Source organism: Falco naumanni, chromosome 3 (genome assembly GCF_017639655.2).
Source record: "Falco naumanni isolate bFalNau1 chromosome 3, bFalNau1.pat, whole genome shotgun sequence".
Taxonomy (NCBI): Eukaryota; Metazoa; Chordata; class Aves; order Falconiformes; family Falconidae; genus Falco; species Falco naumanni.
In genome coordinates this window covers 66,240,122-66,267,446 of record NC_054056.1, presented here as the reverse complement: position 1 = coordinate 66,267,446, position 27,325 = coordinate 66,240,122, and the positions used below count along the sequence as shown (strand labels likewise).

Genomic DNA, 27,325 nt, shown 5'->3' with positions numbered 1-27,325 from the left:
AGATGCAAAATATACAGAGATCCGGGTGTAGTTGTGACATGTACAATCACCTCCTTACTAGTCTGTCCCCCTTAGAATATGCTTTCATTTCAGAATACATGGAGTCCCAAGCAGCTGCCTTCAGCTTTTTTACTGTAATAAAAGCACATGTTTTTCCACTCAGAATTCATCCTTGCCCAAGACTGAGGGCAAGATTTTACTCTCTCCATCTAAGCCTAGTTCATTAAAACTTCAACATAACTGAGCCACCTGGTTTTCTACTGAAGGGTACAGAAGGATGTCGCTACAGAGACACAAATTATGCTCTACATTGGCTAGGTGACAATCAGTGTGTTGGTTGTTCCATGCTGCGGAAGGCTCTTAATAGACTACATCTCCATACCCTTAGAGACAGCCTCTCTCTGGCTTATCTACAGTTGCAAAAAGGAAAAGGTATTCGTTTTCTTATTCACTTAATTCATTACGTTTATTATTTTAATTAACTTGGGTAGCCCCACCCCAGCTGAGAATACATTATATTTAAAAAAATGCAGTACCATCATGCCATTTGCATTTGTTTGTTGAGAACACTGGCTTTCTGCTCTCATCTCCAGTTATCTACCCAGGCTAGTGAAAGGGCAGCAAAGCACTTAGGCAGAGCAGTAGGTACTGACCTTTGGAGTCTGCTTTTGCTGAAAATACATTGATCTTCAGCCCACTCATTTAAAACCTGTTCTAGGAGGCATTGCTTTGTTCAGGCTGAAGCAGTGGAATCTTTGGCAGCTAGCCTCCAGATTATGTTTCTCTGTCCTCTCACATTACCATGGTTTGTGTTGGGGCTTGCAGTGGAACAGCGTATTTATTTCCTCTATCAGGAACGGTTCCTTACTTTTAATTTAAACATGCATCTGAAGTGCATCTCCCATGCATGAGAGATGTTAATCATCCCAGATTAGAAGCCATGGACAGCACTCCATGGCTGTAGGGCAGAGTAAGAACTTGAACAGGGTAGAGCAGAGCAGAACACAATAGCGTAGAAGCCCTATCCACACGTATAGTACAGCTGATAATTAAAGGGAATGAATTCAGGGATACTGAAAATAAATGCATTACATTGATGCTTAACTTGGTGCTTGGCCCGGTGTGATTCTTTGCTTAGCATTTTCTGACTCCTGTTTCAGGAAGAGTAGGCTATAGGAACATAAGAAACCCCACATACATCTCACCTTGGGGAATTTACTATCCCCTCATTACCAGTCTTCTCAATGCAAAAACAACTAGGACTCTCTTTAGAGTTTTCCTTGATTTTACTCCAGACCCCTGTTAGGAATGCGAGACAATCCCATAGGACCACGTTCTGGTGAGAACAGAGAGTAAATGACTAGTCCTGAAAGTTAAACCTGCAATGTATTACTCAACCTTTAAGTTAAATAATGAAATTTAACAGGAATTTGCTTTTTGTTTTAAGATCATCTCCACAGCTTACCCTTCTTCCACCTTTGACACTTCCTTTAAATGGCTTTGTGCTCCATAACTACTGAACCAGGGTTAAATTTTTGGAGATACTACCTCCATAGAAAGGAAGCAAATGAAAATCTTTTGTAACAGTTACAAGGTGTATGTTTTAAGAGTGTTCTGAAGTGTGAATTTTCATACTTACATGTTCAAAAGGCTGTGTGGTGTATTTACACTTCTAAAATGGAGTTTAAAAAGTATGTCCCTAAAAGAGTTTATTCTTTAGAATGGAAAGCTTTTAATAAGACGTGCTCAGTACAATAAGGGCTTTTCAGAAATAGGCTTGTAACAATCTTTATGATCAGAAATATATCCCTTCTAGGTATCAGATAAGGAAGCTGCAAGACAGGTGTATTTATAGGGTGCCTAGATGTCTCCCAAAGGTTAAAACTCTTCTAACTGAATACCTGCAATATGACCATATAGTTCTCTGTACAGGGTGGATGTAACTAAAACAGTCCTCTCCATCCATCATCCATAATACTGAATTTCCAATTAATAAGGAAGTAAAGAAACTTATCACTCATTTAACTTAATATTGAATTTTCATTAAATTATGATAAAGTAATTTGTGCCTATTAAAACTTCTCTTTCTTGTCCTCATGCTATTTCCAGTGCCTGTTTCTTTTGCCTTAGTTTTTGAACCTAGGCTTAGGTGTTTGAATGGGTGTTGGTGTTTCCCTTGTCTCTGATGAGGGGCATCCATTCCTTTCCCATTTCCAATCCTAGTGCTACTTCCGTAGTCAACACAACATATCGTGGTGTTTGTGGGGAGGAATGAGACACTCTTGTGGGGTATTACCCAGAGTGAATGGATTGATTGATTGATTGATTGATTGATTGATTTTTAAGATGTTGCTGGGTCAGAGAGGTACCAATATCTGGCAGAATTGATGAATAATTGTACTTGTTTCATCAGTGTTTTATCAGTGATGATAGTTAGTTCTGAACATGATGCTAGCCAAGATTACATGACCTCTCAGGACCATTTTGCCCAGTACAAAAATAATATCTCTTTTTGGTGAATTGGAGCATTTACTTAACATTTTGCTGCAAATAATTAGTTGCCCCTAGGGTAGTTAAGTGTCCCCACTTTACAGACATGAAAACTAGGGCAAAAAAAATAATTAGATCAGCGGTTGCTTCCCATTCTGTTCAAAAGGGACCTGGCCTCAGTGATTCACGCCCTTGCTGCTTCCCGTCTGGACTCCATCAGCGTAGAATACCTGGGCATGAAGCCATCAGCCTGTAGGATGTTCCAGCTAATACAGAGAGCTGCAGCACTGTTCCTCACTAGAAAAGGAGACCAGGAGCACATTCAGCCTGCTCTCTTGCTGTCTGTACTGACTTCCTGTATGTTTGTCCAGTTGTGCTCTAAGATTCAATCCTTAATATTCTTGGTGGACTGAGTCCTGCACATCTCAGAGATCACATGAGAAGTTCTTCCCATCTGGTAACAGCGTGGTATTTGACAGCCCTGCTTTGTGAGTGTTTTTATCAGAAAGCTGAAGCTTTTTTGCACAGGAGCTAGAACTATCTCACAAACTGACCTTGTAGTGTGGAACAGACTTCCACAGCAGTTAAGTAATATCATGAATGTCCTCAACTTGTGCTTTTAAGAGTAGAGTGCACCTAGAGGTCCCGAAGGCTCCTTTCTCTCCTATAAACACGTACCTGCATGTAGATTACTAAACCTTCCCCACAGCCCCAGCCCACAACAATAGAGCTGTTCCAAAATGAAATACAAAGTTCCTTCCCCAAGGAGAGGATGAAAGAAAGAATGAAGCACTCATAGCAGATGTTACTCATGTTGTTTAAAACAGCAGGAGAACATTCACAGCTCCCGGTGCAAGCATCTGAAGCAGAGCTGGGCAGAGGCAGCATAGAATAGTCTACATAAGTTTTATGTAGCTTTACGTGTGTCCCTCTCTGGATGTCCAGTTTTAACATTTTCATGTTCCAAGCTTAGCACTGTTGAAGCTAATCTTCCAGTTCATTCCTCATTTCTTTAAGGGTTAAACTTTCCAAAGACCTCTGCATTGTAAAACACTCCCAAAGATCTCAACGTTTTTAAATGGCCTTAAAAATACCCTTGACCTGAGCCGGAGCAGAACTGAGCAAGCTCTAGGCTACTTCAAGAACTAAAAGTTTTAACTGAGGCCTTTAGTGGAGACAGTAGCAGAGCTGGGATTCAAACGCTATGTTCTCTTATTTGGGGGTCAGCTAGAGAAAACTGCTAATTAACCTGGGCTGGGGTTGTCTCCTTGTGGCAGAGACTGGTGTGGGAATAGCACCAGCCATAGCAGCAGTGGCACTGCTACCTCCGTCCGTACAGGATTGTTTTGCCAAGCCCCCACAGTAGCTGAGTCTGTGTATCGTGTAGGTCCCAACAGCGAGCCTTCCAGGGCAGCAGGGGATACCATGAATAATTTATACTCTTTACACAAAAACAGGGACAAAACTTTCAAACCTGCAGGTGACGTTAGATTTTCAAGGATGTTTTCTTCACAAAGAAAAGGCCTCAAAACATTTTTTTAAGTGAAATTTGAGATTAGTTCTGGCATTTCCAGGTCCCCAAACTGTTAGGGTGAGGAGTGGAACATAGATGCTGGCTTTCTAGGCCCCAAAGGCCAGGAGCCAGCAGGGAATAACTTTGTCAGCTCTTTTTAAAAGGAAGCCTACCTGAAATCCAATTAACAATCAAAGCTTTAGGCCAACATTTTCCAACTCAATGGCCTATTTCTGAGAGGGTGCTGAGCACCTCCAGCTGCCGTTAAGGCCAGTGCAAGATGCTGTGCTGAGTACATCAGGAAATAGGGACGTAAATGCCTGAAATTAGGAACCTTGATAAAAACATACGTGCTGAGCAGCCATAGCCTTGTTTAAGGTTTCAGCAAAACTCTTCTGATGTCTAAATACAGGCACCACATTCAGTAACGTTGGCCTTAGTCCTTATCAGGCAGTCAAGTTGCTTTTGTGAGAGCAAATGCCTTGGAGTCAGGAGAGCTGGATTCAGTTGCCAGGTCAGGTACTTACTTGCTCCACGTAACCATGCATGCTCTCTGTCTCGTGAGTGATGATAATAATATGTGTGCCAGAGATACTGGGATTGTAATTAATGCTTATGTTTTCAGGGAAGTAGACAGAGCTGCATGCATTGCATTAGTCAGTGTTGGTTTTTTCCTGAACCCTTACTATGTTTTCTGTTTCAGCTAGTTGTATGGATATTAGTGTGCACCAGTATGTGCACTGAGTATTTTTCCACGTCTTCCAAGATTTAAAAAAATTCAGACTTGTGTTCCTGAGACCTGAGACTTCTTTCCCTAGAAGGGAGAATTATTCTCTTTGCAAATTTCCTTGAAAAGGCAATCGAGAAGCATGGTGGAGGCACTCATGCATTAGCTCTTTAAGGACATACCTTCAAAGTGTTTCCCTTGCAAGTCTTTTGCTTCAATGTCAAACAGAGTTTAAATACCAAAAAAAAAAATACTTTGAATTCCCTTCCAGTGTCCCTTCCCTCCTGGGGATTGATGGGTGTTACAGCCATATTAGGTTTTCTTGCAGTAATTCTTTTCTAAATAAGAAATTTCCAGGTTTGGAGCTTGTGAGTTGCCCTCCTTTGATTGGCCTATTCAAATGTAAACACTCCCTGTGGGTGCTTCATTAGTTCACGAATATTCATAGCACATTGCGAAGCCCACCAAGCCCAAAGTGCCACAGTTTTTCAGGGACCATTTTGATTTCACTAAGTAGTGCTTGACAAGGATGGGCTTAATATTAACGGTTCTTGCTTGTCTCCACGTAGTCTGTATACTTTCAACGCTACATGCAACAGTCAGCCTGTGAAACTTTCCGGACTTTTCCCTGTAAATAAGCAGGAAACAATGTGTTCGCAACATCCCTTCTACATTTCCCTGAGAGAACATTCCTTAAATTTCTGGAGCAATTCAATCACAGTTATGGGTTTGTTTTTTCAGATGCTTGAGTGATATTATTGATGAAATTACAGAATTAGTTGACAAAGACAGTGTAGCAATTAAGTGATTCATATTGCCTTTAAATACACCATTTTATTCTTGAAAAGAAATTCAGACTTATGGAACAGGAAAATGGCAAAGTATTGGAAGGTAAATATACCGTTCAAAATAAATACTGAGCTACACCCACAAAGTACCCATAGAAAAATAAGCAAAAATGTATATTCCTTCTCTTGCAAGGGGGATAGAGTCATACCCAGATGCGTATGTGCTTGAATTTATGTTTCTATTTTGCCTACTCCTTCCTGTTTATGCTCTTGTATGCCTGGATTCTTTTTGTAAAATACAGGTATCTATTTTCAAAAAATAGGTAGCAACAAAAAAGATTAACCCATACTTTGAATCTGTTCTCCTTACTGCCTTGTATAGTCAACACTAAATAGATTCTACAGAATCAGATAATATAGTAGAGTTTGTAATCCTTGTGATGCTAAGACTGTGTCATGCAAATATGTTAAACGAAGTTTGTTGTCTCCAGTCTACTTTGCATTAAACCGCAGCAATCAGAAGATAAGCTCCATTGTTCCTTTGGCTTTTTAACTGTTGACTCTGAAACATATCAGTGACATTACATGTCAACATGAACATCATGATTTCTGATAGCTTCAGCAAACGGAAGATTGAGGTGTGTGAGATTTCAGCCTAAAGAAGCAAATCAGAAGTTGCTGCAGAAAGGAAAATGCACAGAAAGGCAGAAGAAGGAAAGAAAAGGCAAAGGAGTAGAAGTAGAAAGGATACGGGGCAAAGAAAGAAACAAGGTAGAAGTAATAGTGCTTGGGAAGGCAAACATTTTTCTACTGAGTGATGCTGATAATAATGATAAGGCAGTTGTAAAAATAAATCGTGTTAATAATAAGGGAGATTTTGGTTATTGCATAAAGGCCATTTTCTACCCTCAATCCTTGTAGAAACCTCTGTGAACATCAGGGAATCCTGTTGTAGATGGAGGGCAAGGGAAGCAGTAAATGTATTCCCTGACCCACAAATAATCATTAGAAATGGAATTCTGCCCTTTACAGAAAATGAGGTTTTATCATCTGTGCCCTGAATGTTTCAGCCTACACCTTGCCATTAGTCAGATCAGTTGGCTCATACACCTGGAGTAAGCAGAAGAAATAAGCACTCTGTTTGCATTTGAATAATTTCCCTGGTAGATCAGTTCAGTTCTCTTAATTGTCCATCCATTAATTTCTTGCTAATGTAGTTGATATTGATGACTGATTTTCTGTGCTAAACAGGAAGCACCACTTCTTCATTCTAGGACGCATTCCTTCCTACAACTGCCCTGCTGTTAGCTACCAGTAGCTGCCATTATATTATCTTTCATCTGGCCCAGAGCTGACAACAGATGGCCGTCTCTGGGACTGCCATCAGTGTGACTTTATGAAGCATCCAGCTATGGTGTACTGAGGAGCTTCACGGCCAGTTCTGCAAATCTGCCTCCCTTCCCCCAACCCCACTGCTGGCCCCCCTCACTCCATCCCCGTGAATAAGCTCTTCATTCTTGGCTCCACGCTGCACTGGTCCTGCAGCTTCCCAACAAGTGATGGCACAACATTATCACTGAAAGGTTGCTGCTCAAGGCCTGCCCCCTCTTCCCTCCACCGCACAGGCAGAAGGTTGCCGTGGCCCCTGTATGCCCCAGCATCCTCACCCCTCCATGGTTTTGGTGTACCAAAGCACAGGTGCAGGGGCTTAGTAGCAGCAAACCTGCCACCTCTTAAGATCTGAAGTTTGAACCCTACCTTCTTCCATCACAGAGCTTAGCTCAGTAGCCCTGCATCCCCTCAAGCTCCAGGGATTTGGAGAGAGCAGGGATGTTTGTCCTTTGTGTTTTTTAATGTTCCACAAGACGTGCAGCCAAGCCAAGACTGAGTATCTTAAGTGCAAAGGAACCTAAAATATTGATTAGAGACCCAAAGTGGAGAAAAGCACAGAATTAACAAGCATCCTGATTCCATCGACATTTTAGATCATTTGGAAACGCCGTTTCAACTGGGTGGCTGCTGTGCATTTTGGAGAAAGATACATTGTTTGCTCTTGACAGAGTTTTCTAAAGCAAGGTACCTCCAGAGCTGAACCTGTATTTTAAGAGAAATTCACATTTGTATCCTTTATTGTGATATTTGCAGCAAGTCTACAGCTAGTAACAGTCTCTGCCCTCAAGCTATAAAGGAGTAAGGCTTCATTGTTGGAGAGAGAGCAGCCTTCTGTGTGAAAGGCTGAGATGTGGTAGGCAAGATGAATAGTGCTTAAAAGCAGTGCTTGCGGTGCTGTCATTTAGAACAGGAACACTGAGGATTTAAACGAAAGTGAAAGGCATGGTAAATGAATCCTTTAAAACCGGTCAAATTTTCAGCTGCCTAAAATAACAAGTTTTCTCCATTGATACGTCCATCGAGTAGGAGGAAAGTTGGGAGGGGATGAATTCCCCGAGGGAGGAGGTACAGATAGTTTGTGAAAACAAGGTGTGGTCAGTGATTCATGAAGAGACACATCCAGGAAACTCCAGTAAACAGCAATCGCGGCTCAAAAGTGGTGACTTTTTTTTTTCTTTCTTTCTCTCTCTTTTTCCCTTCTTCTTTTTTTTTTTTTTTTCCTGTGTGTCTGTGTGTGCGTGTGTGTGCAGGAAGAGCATCATTAGATTGCTCCGTTCCAAACATTAGTCAAAAAGACTTAGATGCAGATGGCTACACAACTGGAGCTGTTCATTACGAAACCCCAGTCAGGAGGAACAGCTTTTAGGTTTAGCCTTTCTACCTGTTATTGGGGTCAGGTTCACCATGCTTTGATCAAACTGAGGCTGAAGTATAATTTTGGATGGAAAAAGAGTGGGTTTCTGCAGGCTCTTATTATTTGTTTTAAGTTGAGCTTCCTTTGTGTTCAAAGCTGAAATTGAGTGTCCCCCACCTTGTTAACAAGGGAAGAGAGTAAGAGATGATTCAGTTCTCGTGAACCAATACTGCTGAGTTACACACATTTCTACATGCAGCTTTAGTTGTTTATCTGTATTGTTATAGTCTCATTTTGTAGCAGAATAGCTAGCCACAGGCACTGATCATGGGCGTGTAAATCTGCTTGGGGATACTCGGTGTCAATGAATGCTCTCGTTCCCCCCCCATAATTTGTGTGTGTAAATGTGTGCTATGTAATATAAAGAACCTATGATGTTGTTAAATATTAGTGGTGCATTTTGCTTTGCTTTGCTTTGCGTTTGTAAAGGTGAAAGGTGATTGTGCAGGAAAATGGAACAGTATATTTGCTGTGAGACAGGCACTAAGAACTCACTCCCATGCTCAGTTATAATTCATGACTGTACTGGTGGGAAGCCCTTATCCCTCTGTGGAGTTAATGCATCTCTACTGTAGCCTGCTGAGAGCACCCTGTGTCCCCTCCCACCATCTGTGCATTCACTTGCGTGCTTTCTCTCTCTCTTTGCTGTGAGATCTCTTGGTGTTAAAACTGTCAGACTACTACTGCCTGGTAAAGGTGGCTTTATGATGTGTATTAATGTTGAATTGTCATTTAAAGGGTGAGGAGGTAGGAAGGGGATATGTTACCATTTGTTTTAAGCTCTTGTTAGAAAATGCTGACGACGAAATAGACAGAAAGGTAGATTTGTTACTTCAAACAGCAGACGGCTTTGAACAGTGTACAGAAACTGCCACAATGTAGGATAGGAGCTATTGATGGCAAATGCATCTTTGTTCACAATCTGGGCATATTTTACTGTTTCCTGGTACAGTGGATCTCTGTTTCTCCATGTCAAGATCTGTACCAATGGCATTGTAAATTGAATAATATTTATTTACCCATCAGCTGGCTTAGTTGACAACTATTTTATTTTCTACAAGTTGATCTTCTCTTTTAGCTGAAAAGCTGTCTTGCAGGCTGCAAGTTAATTGCTTTTATGCTACCTGAGACTTGAAATTCATGTGACCAAGTGCTATAAGCTAGCACAATCTTACTTAAATAGGTAGTGTAAGAAGATTTTTTATTATTATTATTGCTGTGAGGCACTGTCAGAAGACCAGTGAGACCGTCTAGCTTTGAAAGAACTGAACTCAGTTCGCAGAGGTTTGAGATGATGCTTTATCAACCTGGCACCTTACTGCAATATTAGACCCAGAATATGGTTAAAAGACCATGTACTTGACTGTCAAAGCAATATTAATTTGTAGTGTTTCACTGAATGTAATCTTATGTAGCCTGTTGTTTGGATTCCTTTAAAACTCATAAATCAAATCCAGACCTGGAATACCAGTGTATGAACTTAACAGATGTGCTGCCATAAGGGACCTGCAAGGTTATAAACTGCAGAAATGATCTTTTTCTATTTCAGATTCCTAGCTTATTCCAGGGGGATTGAGGAACCACAGAAGTAAGGTGGAAGGTCAAGCGTTAGGACGGTAGCACCCACCCAGTGCTTGACGTTGGGTGTAATTGTCAGGAAATCCACCTCTAATCATTTTATTATTCAGTCATAACATCCTGCCGAAGCTCCCAAGCAAAAGTAGGGCAAGAATGACTTCAGTAGCTCCATGTCCAGGTTTTCTTAGGTGAAAGATCACTTTGAGATGACACAGCTGAGTAGTCAGGCTGAAATCCTAGTTGGTATTTTATTAATTTTGCACCAAGATAAATCCTGAAATTCTGACAAACTCCATGACAGGTGAAATTCCTTCTTGCAGAATCTGCTCAGCAAGAGGCTGCTCATTTCGTTCTGTTCGGAGGCAGGCAACAGGAGGGCAGCTTTATAATCAGCCCTCAAAGGAGCCCCGGCCGCCCCAGAGCCTTGGACTGATTGAATAACTCCTGGGCCTCTTCCCCTAGGCCTCCATCAGCAGGGGTCCTGTGGAAAGCAATCTCCCGCAGACTGGCACTGAAGTGAGCTTTAAACTACTATTTTCTGCTCTCCAGAGGAGCCTGGAGTACTAAAAGATAGATGGACTGCAGATATTTTATGAGAAACTGTCAGAAGAAGAGCAGAGTAAATGTTTTTTTTCCTCCTTCTTTGAGTCACACGCTGCATCACTGTAGAATTTCTCCCAGAATCTTTTACACTGAAAGTTTGAAATTAATTGGTTGCTAACCTTAATTTCCCCCCTCCCTTTTCTTTTTCTTTTTTTCCCTTCCCTCTTCTTCTTCTTTTCCTTTTTTTTTTCCCCCTTAAATATTCACTCAGAGGCCTTTTGCTTAACCACAGTTGCAGAAAATCAGTACCATTTGCACTGAAATATTTATAATGACAGAATGAAAAATTGGATTCATTTTCTGGCCTGTAGCCGAACAGTCTGCAACTTTGCGCAGCATTGTTTAGCATCTCTCATTCCTTCCTTTCATTGGGGTCGTTTTCAGACACACACACATGCGCTGCCCATGCTTCATAGGAATGCTTAGCAAAACACAGAGCCATTTTTAATCTCAGCCTTGAGAAAACAACTTGTCTCTAACCTTGCCACCATTTCTGGGGGGAAGCAAAAGGGGAGTTTCTGGGAACCACGTAGAATCCCTCTTACAGGAGAGATTATAGAGGATGACATGCAGTAATCTGTCCTCTACAGCAAAGCAGCATACAGCTGGAATTCAGCAAGTTTCTTTGGTGTGTTGCAGAGGAGGCAGGGTGGACTTAGCACTGGGCTGGATAGCAGAATCTCTCCAGTAATCCCTGTTCTGCCACCAGTTCCCTCAGTAGCCTTGGGAACCTCATTTGCCCACAAAGGAAGAGGTTGTCAAAAGCTCCCTTTTGTGCATGAACACAGACTGTGCCTGTAAAAATGCCCTGTGCTTCTTTGCACCTCTAGAAAACAGAGGATGCTGGAACTGTACATATTTACTTCCCTTGCAGCAATGGTGTGAAGGTGAAGTGGTTGATGTTTGCAAAGTGCTTTGAAAATGAAAGTGCAGATCCTCGGGCTCCAATTTGCATCCCCTGCCAGTATAAAAGGTACCTTAGTCAGACAGCCAAGGATTCCCTCAGTACACAGCAATTCCTGTTTATTTTGCTAGCTGGTTCTGTATCACTCCCTTTTGGTCCTCACAGGTGTGTCTCAGACTCCGATGAATTCCAGGGATTTTTAATTGATATCACAATCCTGTGGGGGCTATTACAAGCTGGCATAAGTTCAGACAGCCTTATGAATGCTTTAACATGCACTGAAGACTATGGTGGCCCAAGATTTGAATGTGTAGGCCACATTGATTTACAAAAATGTACAGTGGTTGTATAGGAATTAGTCTGAAAATGTACACAGTTTAGCATAGAATAAGTCTCTGCAGATGTCAGACTGTTGTGCAGAAATTAATAGAGAAATACATCTATGAAAAGTAGTGATTTCAGAAACCCTTAGAAGTGGTTCTCTAGTGAGTTCTGTAGACTGTCTTGACAATTACATTAGTTTCTGGGAAAACCCTGTGGCCAAATTCTTAATCCCTAATACTTAAAAAGAGGCACCTTGAGTCTTTGTCCCCTAAGGTCATATTGGTTCCCCTAAGGAATCAGGTTGGGTGCGGAAGCTGGATTCTGCAAGGTCTTGAGAATCTCCTGAAAATGTAGGTGCCAGAAATTGCCTGTCAAGGTCCAAAAATGCCATCTTGCTGACTTCACCGATATCGAATATCCAGCATAGTTCTATTGCTGATAGCAAGTATCTGTGTATAGGACTAAATTCTGATCTCTGTTCCACATCACTCGTCCCAGCACAAATTTTCTATTTATTTGGTTTCTTCTGTTAGAGCTGCAAAATATTGGCTGCCTCTCAGTGATCTTAGGAGCACAGCCCGAGCAGGTACACCTATAAGCAGTAAGAAGGGACAGACATCTGCTTTAAGTGTCAGTACAGCTCAGTGAACACTGCACAGCGTTCTGTGGTTTGTGAGCAATACATACTTTTTATCATTCAAAAGTTTCTTACCAACTTGCAGATTTGCCTTTTTACCATGTTCCCCAAGATAGTTTGACAGGTCAGCCTGAAGTGATGAGTGTTCTGACACAAACTGCATTGTGTCTTAGAAATTTTGCCTGCAGTTGTTTTACTGTAGTATTGCTTTGATTTGAAAAGGAACTTTCTACAAAGTGGTGTGTTTTAGGATATAACGAAAAAAAAATCATCCAGTATTGTGCTGCATGTATTACAGAGATTTTCTGCTTAGCTATTATTATTGCTTTCTGGGGTTTGGGGTTTTTTTTTCTTCAGGTATGTAAATGGAGAACAGTATCATTTTTGTAATTTTTAACAGTTATTGAGAAGCAAAGGTAATAGATGAGAAAGAATTTGAGCTGTAATTGCAAATATTAAGTATGGTTTTAAACTGAAATTTTGAAAGCAGATTGCCCTGACAATTTAATGATATTTTAAGGAAACCTATAGCCCCAGAATAAGCTCTTTCAAATTCAGAAGTATTTCATCAGTTGAGCTGACCAGAACACAAATATACAGGTGTGTAAAATGCCTTAAGATGCTGGAAAGCTTTGCAGGGACAATAGACTATAGACCACAGTGAAGTGGCAATACAGATCTAACAGTGCAGAACTGTTACAGAACATCAGGGACCGTAAGAGTAGCCCCCAAACAAATGTTTTATCTCATTGTTGAAGACAGTACCTTTCTGAGAAAGCTGCTTTCTCTGCAGGCCTGAACAATTGTGTTGGTTTGTTTTTCTGTTTGGAGTGCCAGTCTGTTTACTAAAGTTATTAGTTTATAAATTTTGCCAAGGTAAAGTAACTGTGAGAGCTTTAAATTAGAGTAAGTACCACTTCTGTGTGGCAGGTTCCTTTGAGGGCTGATTAGAAATCAGGCCTCCTGTTGCCTGCCCCTTTATGCATGGCACTGTTGCCGTGGGTACTTGTCTATAGCTTACCTTTGAGTTTATGTAAGTGTGCACTGTGGTATGATGAATTGCCCTCCAATAGCAAATATTCTGCTTGCTTGGGTGTTTGGTGTTTTTTTTTTCTGGGATCAAGCTAATACTTCACTTTAAAGAGTTATTTTAATTAGGTGGGGTTTATTGTAATGAATTAAAATTAACTTGGAGTAGAAAATTCTATAAGTCTGTGAGGGTTACAGATTAGCCTCACCATAGCTACAGCACATCTTTTTGTAAAAGAATTAAAGTTCTGTATCTCAGACACCTTGACACTAAACGTGGACAGCAAATGAGTGTAAGTGTTGTCTCCAGCTACTTTCCTCCTAAATGTGATTCTTCTCATTCTATCAGAAGATTGCCACACTAAAAAACAGTCCTTATGGGCAACAAGGGGTGAAAGCAGCAGCTGCATGAGGCTACATCCCCTTGCGGGAGATAGCCGAGGAGGCAGGAATACCATGGCATCACAAGCTAAACCCAGAGGTGAGAGGGGGCATTTCTTCAACTGTCAGTGCAGGGTCAAGGCAAGATCTAATGACATGTCTGAGTTGCAACGTGTCACTGGCCAGCTGTGTGACAGGAAACAGAATGACCAACCTCAAAGAATGACATTTGGTAGGAGGATACTTCTTCCCTCATGGGTAGGATGGAAAAAGGCATAAAAGGATGCTGCTTTGTCTAGTACTTCTTGGTTGTGGAGGAATGAGTATCAAAATGTAGGAGTTGGACTTCACTGTCTTCCCCCATTTATAGGTTCTGAAAATAGGAGAAAGTGAGAGTAAGATTCCTCCCATTTAGCTTTGGTCACATTTCACACTCTTTTACACAAATGCAAATTGACAGCAAACCAGAAGACAATAGAGAATCCAGACTTCTGCATTTTACAACCAACAACCACAATGACAAACAAAATTTTATTGTCCTGGTACCACATGTCAGTAAATGCTCCAGATATATTGATTTACAGTGTGTGTCCTTACAAAACTTAAAAAAATAGTGACTTTTTTATAAAGCGCAAAATAGCATTATGCTCTCTCTAAAAGTTACCTTTACAACATGGAGTTTCTTGGACTGAAGAGGGAACTCAGATGAGGTTGCTTTAAGAACAGTGTTCCAACATAGGGTCCTTAACTGTCTGTTTACCAGCTATGAAGGGATAAAAAATGTCCTTATTTTCTTTTCCAACAAGTAGATTTGTAATTCAAACACACCCCAAGCCTGCCATGTAGGTGCTGTCCCAGTTCCCACTATTCCTTGTTTGAGGAGCTGTAGGGATAAGGACTATACGATGTCCAAGATGGGCTGACACAGTAACTGGTTGTGAAGGAAGTCAGAGAGCGAAAGCCATGGGGGCCTCTGCTTATCAGCTCAGAAATCTTTAACTATTACCATCAAATCTGCTCAATCTGGCTTTTCTTGCAAGCTGTCTTGAAGGAAAAAGACACATCGATGAGCAACAGAGTTTGGAGTGTTTAGAAGAGGAGGAGAGCTAGCAGGACTCCATAGTTTTTCCTTTTCTTTCCTACACATTTTAAAATTGACATACCATGGGCAAGGGGACATGTTTTCACTTGTGTTCCTGATTTCAGGATCCAAGATGTGCACCAGTCCACTTACACGTTCTCTTAACTGGACATATTTATGCTTGCTGGCTGGATAAGTACCAAATACTGATTTCCATGTACAAAAGCCAGGTTTGGTGATTCTAAAACTAGGCTTGTTCAGGGTTTGCTTTTAGCTGAGTGAAAACAGTGTTATTGCTTTGAGTTAATCTCAGGCTGATCCATAACCTCCAGCGTGCTGAGTGCTGTTGTACAAGGCTCCGCGCACCAGCTGGCAATGTGCGGGGAATCCAGATTCTAGGCTGTCCCTTTGTCACCTGGTAAGCACAATACCCAGTGTTATGTCACGAGGTAGGGAGGTGAACTTGGCGATCAATACAAGTGTGGGTTGCGCCTGTCTGTATAATAGGAGTGCAGGCAAGTTACACCACTTTCAGGCTGTATCAAGAAACTTGCAATTTCACTTGTAATTTTGTGCAAAGGAATTCTTGTACATGCACCTGTGGAATACTGGAAATAATCATTGTTTTAAAGGTTGCCCTTTGCATATAAATCACAGCTTTGTGTGCTTCCCCACTTTAATTGGGTGACCTTTTGAGTCCTGTGGACAGAGGCTTAAATTCTGGACCTGCTGGTTGGTTTAAGATTTGAAATCAATTCATGATCTCGCAGTTACTCAGCTTTAAATCAGAGAGCCCAGAATGGAAATTTCAGAAGAAGAAGTTCCACTTGGAAGGTTCCTTCTCACAACTCATAGAAACTTCATTGCAGACCAAATAGGTGTGTGTAAAATCCAGATTAATTTGTCAGTTTAATCCCTGAAAAGACCTATCAGGGTGCAGTGAGGATGGGAGAAACAGGAGGAGCAAGAAATGTGTAATGTTTCCAACAGCAGATTTCTGTACAATTATCAATTTAAGCTTCCATTATTTGTCACTAATTACTGCACTGAGCTGTTAAATATTTAGTAGTAGTTTGTTTAATTGGGTTTGACCTATAAAGGAATCTGTACCTAGTGTAGCTCCAGTTCCAGGAGCCAGTTCCTCACTCTCAGCTAGGCAAATTTGTATTCATGTAAGATGAACACATATTGTCAGACAAGGGGGTTTGTTTTTGTTGTTTGGATTTGTTACCTCTCTCTCTCACCCACTGATTTATTTGTCTTTAAGGTATGTAAAATTAGAGCATGAAGTAGGAGTGATGCTTCTGGGTGTAAAATGGGAGGGAGGTCAGACTTCAACTTGTTTACAGATGTTGCAGTTTAGAAAGCACCAGCATGATAAATTAAACATAACAAAGGAAAAAAAAATTAAAGCAGTGCAACAACTAGCCCATGAACACATGTCTGTAGAACACTGACTTAATCCCTGAATATCTTATTAGGCAGTATAGCCTATCAAAGCTCGTTGTCCCCTGTTACTCTGTTGTACAATAGCTACAGATAAATCTGGATTTGTTCAGCTTTGGGTTCTGCTTGCTCTTTGCCTGGATGTGTCTGACAGTGTGAAGAGACTTCTGGCTGTGGCCTCTGCAGAGGGTGTGCAAGAATCAATCAGTACATGAGCAATATTCACTTTGTTTGAAACCCTGCAGGCCTGGCTCTATTCTTACTTGTCCCTGTCTTGAAACTCCCTTGATTTCAGAGGAGTTTCTCTTAATTTATACCAGGGTAATCATAACCATATTCTAAAGTAATACGCCTTTTGATATATTTCTCAGAAGTGCCTCCTTTTGCCTTTATTGTTTTAAGCTTTTATTCCCATTTAATGAACAATTTTCTTATTGGGGAAGGATGCTTGTGTATTAATTTCATACATTTGCAGTATCACAAAACCCTTGTTTTTCTACAAACAAGACTTAGGCCTGGATCCTGATTAGCAGTACAGCCCCTTTGCAGCATAAAAGCATAGGAAGGTTTCACAGTTTCAATGTATTTCCGTGAATGTGTCCTAACCATTGTCCTCTGCCCATTACCATCGCCTTGTTGTTTATGGGGGTAATTACATGCACCTTGCCTGTGCAGCCAGACACACCTTGCCTGAAATGGGAGAGGTTGTGTGACTTCATTGTGTTTCATTAAACAACAAACAGGGTAAGGGAAGCGTATGGAAGGCTGTTGCCTGGCACCATAGGTTAAAACAGCCTTGGAGCTACTCTGATTTATGTCAGAGGCTTAACTGGGAGCCCCCTGCCAACGCTAGTAATGACAATGGTGCAAGGATGGTGAACAGACACCTGTGTTTGTGTCTGTTCTCTTCTGGTGACAATGATGAAAGTCTTATTTGCTGTATCTAGGAATATATGTCATTCTTTTCCATACAACAAATCTGTGATATATGTACTCATGTATAATAATGAATCCAAAAGGAATCATTGACATTTTACTAGTGACTTACTGGAAGTCTCAAAAGAAAAATAGGTATCAGGGGTTTTGGTTTGGTTTCGGTTTGGTTTTAATTTTCAGTTTGCATCACTGAGAACATGCTATCCAGCTTGAGGTTTTTTTATGGCTAGGTTTTCTCTGACCCAGCTGGAAATGCTTGAGTGGAAGAACCAGAACACTGAGAGTTTTACATGAATATGATAAAAAGTACAATCTGATTAGCAGTCATTCCGTTTCAGAGACATTAATATAATACCAAATCACATAGCTTAGGTGAACTAATTTATATGAATAACTGCAATTCAGTGTAGACTTTCCTACATTATCATTGTCAACAGTGGTCAGTCATGACCTAAGTTGAGCATTTAATTGTCCGTCACGTCTGAGAAAAGACCTGATTCGCAAAGGCTGGTAAATATCAACTCACCACACATAAGTGGCAGTTATGGGAACACAGATTCTCTTGGGATTTAGCCCCTTCTTTGTTATGGAAATAGCTCAGGTTTAGTTCAGCTCAAATCCTTATTTCCTTGGGAAGCTCAAGTTTCAGAGACTGTGTGTTGTTAGGTCTATGCTGGTGTTCAAACTTGGCCTGGATGAAACTCCATGCCTACTTTTGTGCATTTAAAAATTCATTGGTACTCCTGCTCTGCCAGCTGCACTGCAGTACTGGAGACGCTGACGACCGGGACACCTTTCCTGGAATTTTTTCTGTTCTGTCCAGAACTCCAAAATCTCCAGTTGGCTTCCTATTTTTCAACTATGAAAAGCTATTAGATGTCATCTTTCCAGCTCCCTCATTCACTCAGGATAAGTGTGACCATTGAAATCTGAATATATATTCATTTTTGTGTCAGAAACATTGTGATTCCTGGAATGAAGCACATCAGAAACATTTGTTAGTTCCAAGATATTTCAGATACAACAATTCAAGTTAATTTCTTGCAGTTTGTGTTTTATGAAAGGAAAGGAATAGCCTAGGAGGGAAAATAATCTATGGTCGCTTCATCTGTTGATGAGCTTCAATTGAAATTGCTCTTTTTGTATTTCACCTATGTGAAAAATACAGAAATGTTTACAATCTGAGTGGTCATGGGTGGGGTCAGTATAGCTAAGGACTGTAGCATAGAATAGACCTAGATATGCCCCTAACCTTCAGTTAATTAATTTGGTGGAGGTGGACTGTGGAAGTGGTTACCCTTACTCTGGGAACACAAACGTCAGCTATTTTTTTATATACATTTATATACATTTTATATACATTTTTACCTGTATAGCAACTGAGCCTGAGAAGCCCATGTAACAACAGAACCTTCTTAATTGCTTGCAGCAGCAGTGGAGCGAGGGCCTTAATGTTTTGGGGCATGGAAAGTAAGTTTACTGCTTTCAGATGCTTTGAAATGGCCCAGATATTCTACTGAAACCAGCTCCTGACTATGCAGATTTGGTTTCATGTGTGATTTGGGGCTGGCTGAGCCTCTTCCTCTCCAGGGATGAACATCAGGAAAAAAAAAATCCTAACCCTGAGGTCTGTGAAGCTGTGAAACAGGCTCCCAAGAGGAGCATTGGAAGCTCTAATTAAAATTGGACTGGGCAAAACACTTGAAATTACACTATAGGCAATAATCCAACACTGGCAAGATGGGTGGAGAAAACGCCCTAATGGGTCTTTTCTGTCTTTAAATTCTATGAATTCTTGTTCTTCTCTGTTATTATGCTATTTCACCTTTTTCTTTAATGGTGACATAGTGTCACCTAGAAAGTATTATAAGATGCTATTGTGAGCTGAGTAAGATGATGTTAAATGTCAGAAGAAAATGCAACAGTTTCTCTGCAGGTTCACAGTGATTATATGGAGACAAGGAAAAGAGGAGCTGACTGGAAGCGAGGGACATCCGTGCAGTGTTTCTGATCTGTAAGACAGTGGCAAAGCCTTCAATACACATGTTTGTCATTTTGACATTACATTTCATATTCTCTTCTTATGAAGAATAACCACATTCCACCAAACCTAACACAGGTGTGGAAAAGTCATTTACTGTACCGGTGTACATCACTCAGATTGCTGGAGACATCTTCTATCCAAATGTTTCAAATATCCCCACAGACCTGGACTAAATTATATCTTGTTACATCTTAATTTATAGTATGTATTTAATCTTACTATCTCACAAATCTAAATAACTCATCAATTTAGTCTTGGGTATAAGCAGATTACAGTTTAACAGGAAAGAACCCTGCCACAATATAATGGGGCTTTGACAAGAGACTCTGTGCTGCAGTCCTGAAGCAGCACAAGTTTGAAGAAAAGGTAGGAAAATCAAGATTTTTTTCTTAAAGTTATAGTTATGTCTGAATAAGTTTCAAGTATTTGTTTTTGGTGTTACCACTTAATACTTCCCTTCTGCTGGCTTTCCACATGATACCGTATTTCAGCAGTGTCCTATGCAGTTTTCTGCATGAGAGGTCTTATATCATGACAGCCATTTAAGTAGCAAAGCATCAGACTGAAGTTCTGGAAAACATGTTGACACTGTGAAACTGCATATTTGATTTGTCATTACCAGTGCACTTAAGGTTTTGCTAGGCTTGCCTTTTCCACGAGCTTTTCTTTCTTCCCGTTTAGTTCTGGAAAATTCAACATCCTCTTGTTAGCTGCAGACAGTTTGAAAAGTATGGTACAGGGTAAGAAGTTGGAATAAAAAGAAGGGAAGAGAAGCAGAAAATCTTGATTAGAAAGTATAATTTAATAGAACGTGTATTGAACCAAATGTATTGATTAATGTGGAAGATATAGTACTTATATTGATTCAAACTAGAGATTTAGTACTAAAAGCTGTAAGCCAAAAAGCTGTTGCAGATTGCTACAAAAGTCAGTTTAATGCTGTCCTTGAGAATGCCTTCACAAAGAAATTCTTCTAATGTTTGAGGAGTAGGTAGAATGCGGTATATGTCAGTTTGATCCCGGAGGGTTTTATTTTGTACTCTAATAGCTGTTACGAGCCTACATTATATCCAAGGAGTAATTTTCCTTAGGGGTGCCCAGCTTGCTTTGTGTCAATATTCTAGCATTTTAAGTCACGTACAGTATATGCTTCTGGGAACAGTGCAGGAGCCAGCCAGACTCATAATGGTCTGCATTCATTAATAAAGGCAGAAGCTTCTGTCCCTCCATTGCCCACTACAGGGATGCCTCCCTGGTCTTCAGGGACACGTACAGACACATTTAAAGAAAGCTTTATTTTGAGTGGGCAGGAGATGAAATGCAGGACTTGCAGGCATTTCCTAAGTCAGCTATATGCCCGAGCACAGGGGTGACCTTAATGGGTCAGAGAAGAATGCAGGTCAAAAGACTTATTATCCAGCCTGTTGGAAACCAATTGCTTTTGTTAAAAAAAAAAGCTGTAGTGCTTAAAGGTTGATAGTAATGTAGAGTTCTGTTTTACAACCTGGAACTGTATTGCAGTGCGGTGGGGTGCGTTAATGCAAAAAAATACAAGATGATCCATAATGTACACAGATAAAGGATTCCTGATAAGTGATAACATGTAGGGTACCATAATTACTTAATCAGTGATGATTAATTACACGTGTTTGTGTTCTTGAACTAAGGAAAAAATAACATGCTGCTGTGGTACTGTTACCATCTGTTGAAATAATGCATCTACATTTCATCTTTATATTTCTTCATGTATACCCTCTTCGCACTGTTTGTCAGGTATAACCATGTCTTGTTTCATCTAGTCACAAAAAACAGAAGTTGCATTTAAATTGAATGCACCTGCAGTTCACATTAAAGATTCTAGTGGGCTGGTGAGTCAGTGGCTATCTGTGGATAATTTTTTTCTTCGTTAATTTTTATGCTATGGGCAAGAACTTTTTGCTAGCTAATACTTCTCTTGTTCTATCTGAAACAAAAAGACAGACACCAAACATCAAGAAGTATTATTACTTCTTTTGTCTTGAGCACTTCTGCAAAGAAATGTTTTTTGGTTGTTTTTTTGCCAAGGAGATTCTTCCACCCAAAATGTGAAATCTTTGCAATTTTTTAGCTCCGTAACACTAACAACAAGGATATCTCAAAGCATGTTCATCCAGAAAAGTGGTGGCATATGATTTTATAGCAGTTACATAACAGTTGGGATTCTGAATTCTGCTAACAAAACTATCTGTAGGAACAGGGTAAATGTATTTTAGGAGTTTATTTTGCTTGTGAAATATATTGAATTCATGTTTTCCCAGGTAATATCCCTGCTTTCCAGAGAATACTGAGACAGAGAAATTGGGGATGTAGGAGTTTTTCTGGCTTGGTTTGTGTCCAATGCAGTAACAAATGCAGGGACACACACCTCCTGCTTCACCGTTCCTCCATTTTGTGCATGCAAAGCTTGCATTTGCGTTTGCAAACTAGTTTTTCCTCATGAAACCACAGCTCTTGGAAACGTTAACATCACTATTGCTGAAGTCCAGGGAAGATTATGTTAAGAAAAAAATATTTTTTCCTTTCTGTGGCTAGGTGGGAAATTGAAATTTTTGCTTCATAGGGAGACTGCCTCATAATTAAGCAGATGTGTTTTGTGCAATCACATTTGGGGGAGGCAGAGAGGGGGAGCATATGATATCTCCTGTACTTAGTTAAATTACTTCTCTTTGGCAAGTGAATGTACTAATTACTCCAAACTCAGGCAAACTAGTTTGAAGTTTCCAGAGGAGGCGTGTTTCAAGCTTGCGTACTGTGTCTTTAGTGAAGGGCAGCGCGCTTTCCAAGCCGCACAGGAGCTCTCGACTGTAATATTGCGCTCTCCCTGGGTGTACCGCACTCCTGTGTCCCCGCCGTGTCCCTGCCGTGTCCCTGCCTGCGGGAGCTCCAAATTCTGCTTTCCCCTCCTGCCTGAACTCCCACTGCCGGGGAGGCAGGGAGCTCGCTGCACACAAGGCAAAGAGACTATCAGAGTTGAGATCTGCTGTGTGGATAATGGAGGAGAATTTTTGCCCTAAATTTTTAAACACAACACCCCTCATAAAAACAACAACAGTTCATAACTGGGATTAATGTTTGCAATTTTCAGTCACTTAGACATGGGGTCTCCAATAGATGGCTTTTGGTGGAGTGGAATATGGCTCTCTGTGGGATAACAGAATTTTCCTCCTTTTCTTATCTCTCTCCTCCCATCCTTTGCCTGCTTGTCTTGTCAATGTTATGCTTCCGAAGTGCTTCCACGTTGTACTTTTTTCCCACTTAGCCAAACAGGTATTTCTCCCTAGTCCCTCAGGTTTGGGGAGCCTTAATTTGGAAACCATGTTTTGTTTTGTTTTGTTTTGTTTTGTTTTGTTTTGTTTTGTTTTGTTTTGTTTTGTTTTGTTTTGTTTTGACTGTTTACAGTAAGTATAGTTGCCTTTTGAAGGCCTAAGCTTCTTGAAGCATTTCCTCGTGTTAGTATCCTGTCTTGTTTTTCTCAGCAACACTTTTTTTTTTCTATTACCTCTTCATTATCTCCAGAGAATCTCATTTTGCACTAGGACACGGGAGTCAGAGACACTGAGCAGGGGCAAGTCGGTCCTTATGCTGTGTTTTATTTTTTCCCCTTCATATTTGGGCTTTTTTATTTTTTAATCAAAAATGTCATTGCAGCCAGTTACAGCTACACTTCTAAAGCACCTTTTGACTGCTTCATGTGCAACTGTTCATCCAACCTCAAACTGATTATACATTTTTCATTTAGTGAAAAGAAATAAAAAATCAGCATGACTGACATGCTTGGTCTCAGGAGATTAGAAACAAAAGACACCCCCCTGCCCCAAATATTTCTCTGCAGTCTAACAACTGGTATATGACTTCACCTACTCAGAAGCAGAGAAAAAATCAGAATTCAGGCTGCCACCCCATATTTAACTTGTCCTGTTGTTTCTAGGTACTGCAGGGTCTCCAATAAGCCTGTGGTGTTATGCTGTAAGTGCTGCAATAAATGGACACAACAGGATGACTAAAGGGCTGACTGTCAGGCTTAACTCTTAATTTCCTTGCTTTTGTGGTTTAAAGTCAGAGCCCATTACCTGTGACTAGCCAATATTTTCGTCTGCAGCTATTGTTACTGCTTTACAGCATTTTGAAATGATTTTATGGGAAGGATAAGAAGCTAGATGAAATCAAGTGGTAGAGTGTATTTTTTTACCGCTCTCTGGCCTTGGACAGTCTGGAATTCCTGCCATCAGCATTAAATCATTTTGTATTCACATCTGGAAATTGCATCCTTGAGTGTCACTGGGTCATTTTCCTTTAATCTTGAGAATGGCACTACATTAAAAATTCCTCAGTCTTACTGTAAGATCCTTTCCTTGCCAAATGTCCCATGAACTATTGTTTGTGTGCCTGCACAGTTTAGGGAGAGAGAAGGAGGAAGGGAGGGAGAACTCTCAGGCTGGTCTGCAGTCACACTGTATTTCGCATTTGTTTCGCCAAGGCTGTTTTCTTGTGCCCTTTCATGGGTGGCTGTGGAGGGTATGGTTCAGTAGATGTTCACTTCATTGAAAATTATATCTTTTGGGAATAGTTCATCCTAAAGTACATTAGTCCAAAGGAATTTTAAGACAGATTAACTTAACAAAGCAGCGTGAAGGAACTAGGTGCCCTGGGAGAAAATCATGGGACATGGCACCCCTGCCCTCTGGGTCACTGGCCCAAAGCTGGCCAAGACTAATAGGGGGAAAACTGATCACTAAGCAGTGCCCTGTCATCTGGGAAGTAACATTCACAAACTTTTTCTGGTTATCTGTGGATTCAGTGCACATTGTAGAGGACTTAACATGTATTGGATTGGTTCTTTGGTCTTAGCTCGATGCTTGTGAAGGATCTGAGGAAGTGCAAGCATTGAAATATAGCATCTTTCATCCCTAAAAGTGGTCAACTTGATTAGAACAGTGGTAGGAAAGGGTGAAACTTGTGTTTGCTGCGGGATTTGGTGATTGCTTGTACGGGAAAGGAGAATTTCAGACTCCCAAGTCCATGCTGTGTCACCTCACATAAGGCGCTGCATTCACTTGAGGAAAAATACCTGTGGTTTTTGGTGACCAAAGGAAGGGCTGTGGCAGCCCCTCCTGTTTTCTCATCAGTCTTTGAGCTCCCTGCTAGGCACAGGATGACTCTTACCAGAATATACTGTGCCATACTGTTTAGGGGGAAATAGGTTTTAATGCAATAAAACATTTCAAGGGGTACCACAGTCTAGGAAGCACTGTCTAGTTGGCACAGGCCTTCTGTGACAAATAAATGCACTTTTCATTTGCAGAATGTGTATACCATGAGCTGTGTGTAAGCAGACACCAGAACCACTGGCCTGGTATGCAGTTTCACTGGGGCAGGTCAGCCCAAACCTACCTAGAAAGAGTGCATTGCCCTTCTTGTGGCACGTGGAAAGAATACGGCTATGAAAGAGCTGGGGAAAACTCTCTTTGATAACAACACTGCTTCTGACTGGTTTAAGACAAGGAGGGGTCAAACACACTCTCTTTTCAGTTCATCGTTTTGCAAAATATGTTGGGAGAATTGGTTTTGCATCCTTCTTTCACACAGAAATGCCTGTCCTGTGACTAAGCTGTTCCTTTTATTTTTGTTACAGAATCATACGATGACCCAGCACAGCAGTTAGTGCAAGGCCCGTCTCTTCCAGAGAATTCTTTGTGGCACAAAAAGGGAACACGTTTTACTCTTTGCACGAAACTTTCATTGTTAATGTATATTATTCAGAAACATTGTATTGTACCATAAAACTTGTATTATCGAAACTGTTGGATGTTCATGTGTTTGAACTTTTGAGCACCGGATAGACTTCCTGTATATAAAGTGTTGCACATGTATTATGTTGTCTGATACTAAAATGGTCTTATAAAGACAAGTGGACTTGGGCCCTATTCAAGGAAGATACAAATAATAATAATACTGTGTGAGGGGAAAAAAATGGCTTAAGAAAAAGTGTCATTTTCAAGGAAGAGGGAGAAGGTAATAGCTATGTTCCATTACAGCTCTGTTTGGCCTTCCTTTCGTTTAAACTTCAGTATAGAAATCTCTCTTTTGGTATACAAACGGACGATCTAAGACTATTTTTTATTGCTGAAGATTCTTGCAAAAAATATGAAGAGACTCTTTCTCACAGAGCAGGAACCCACAGTTGAATAAGGCCCATATATATATTTGTAAGCCTTGCGATATGACAGATAGCATTACCATATATGCAATAGTTGTTATGTAGATTGTCAATTTTTTTTTTTTCTGGATACCATTTGAAGCTTTGAGTGTTCAAGACTTTCCTTAATGATTTCACATGGCCAAATTCTTGAATCAGTTGAACTAACCTGTATGTTACTGTTATTAATGTTTACTCTGCAGTCTGAACCTGGAGATTACTGGAATTGTTTTCCAAAAGGAAATAAATTCAGTTTACCATTATGTGTGAGTGTGCTTGTGTCTTGTCTTTTTCCTTGGAAAGTAGCATTATTATTACTCCTCCTGTAGTACTTAAAGGACCACCAAGATCTGGAATCCTATTGTATCAGGGCCTATATGCTGCTCAGTAGATCGCTTTTCTCAAAGCTAGGCACTTAAACTGACGTAATGGTGGAAACAGATCTGCTGGCCCACTGCAAAGCAATGTGTAATTTTTTTTGTTTTTTCAAATTTCAAAAAATTGAAATTCAAAATTTAAAAAACTGAGGGTAATATTCACTGTTTTCTGGGTTTGTTTGTTAGTTTCTTTTTTTGTGGCAGTCTCAACAATTTCATACCTGTACGCTTGACACGTTGGTTGCCAGAGGAGTCACCACACATCTTCAGTGTATAATTCTGTGTGCATTTCAATGCAATATTGTTTAGTGAGTTGGGTCTAGCACTGACAACCGGGAGCCACTACAGCTCTGCCAGCAGCACTGTTAACCTCACATCCCTCACCCTCTCTTCTGACATGGGTAGCAGAATTGGAGGTGGTGCACACTGCAGGATGATGCTCACTAGCACCGTGGCCCTGGGAGAGCTGTCACAAGACCTCACAGCTTTACTTGGGTCTGAATTGGCTCCTGACTGCCTGCAATTTTCAAGAGGAAAGGAAGGGATAAAAGTTCTCCTTCCCTACCAGTATCCCCCACTACTCCAACTCACTTGCGAAAGAGGACCAAAAAACCATTCTCCAGCTATTCTAGTACCTTATCCTATTGCTGGAATTGCTGGTTTTATCCTGTGGAAACCAGAGTTGCTGAAATACTGCAGTTAAAGAGCTGTACATCACAACAAGTCCAAATGGCAGGAGCTGCTTGCCTAGTGCTGTCAGGGTAGATATAAAGTGTGATTTCCACTTTGCTGAATGTCACATTTTGACTGTCCACAGATGGAGGATGGAGAGGAAAGAAGTCAAGTCAGAAAGTGTCTAGTTACCAGATAGTCCAAGAAAAAATGTGTCGTGTTTAAAACTCCAGCTTTGAGAATTGTGCATATTTTGCCAAATACAAAAAAGAAAATCCTGGGTTTTGTATGAATCTCTCAGTTGTGCTGACAAAAGGATAAATAAAGGCACGAGCACACAAGGCTTGTAAAATGCTAGTTCTATTTATAAGTCAGAAACTGTTCCCATTCTTATTCTCATTAATATATTACTCATCTCAGCCAAATTGAATGTGATGATATGTTCTTTATTTCTGACAGATACCTTAAAGGATATAAGACATTTCAGCCTTCATGTGTGGAAGTGTGACATATTGGTTAAGACTGAAAATAACATGTTTCTAGTAGAGTTCAAGTATATAGGAAATATTACACCCTACTGTTTTTGTAAATGCCAGAGTGCCACTGAGTTGAGACAGATGGTAGCTGGGAAAAATGCAATCTTATAATCAAAAGCTAAAATATGTCAAAAATATGTTAGCAAGCAAAACATAGCATATTACTAGCGTCTCATGTCATGACAGCTTGCAAAACATGCAAAGATGTTGAATTTCTA

General features: G+C 40.5%; 1 protein-coding gene across 10 annotated transcripts in view; it reads left to right on the top strand.

The window, feature by feature from the left end:
* Positions 1 to 25,785, top strand: part of ZNF521 (zinc finger protein 521) — a 232,547-nt gene extending 206,762 nt beyond the window's left edge. For all 10 annotated transcript variants that reach the window (XM_040585895.1, XM_040585903.1, XM_040585897.1 and 7 more), the window contains one exon: positions 24,959 to 25,785. In XM_040585895.1, the coding sequence (XP_040441829.1) occupies positions 24,959 to 24,988 (30 nt within the window). In that variant the 3' untranslated portion in view covers positions 24,989 to 25,785. The remainder of the gene's footprint in view (positions 1 to 24,958) is intronic.
* The last annotated feature ends 1,540 nt before the right edge of the window (positions 25,786 to 27,325 follow it).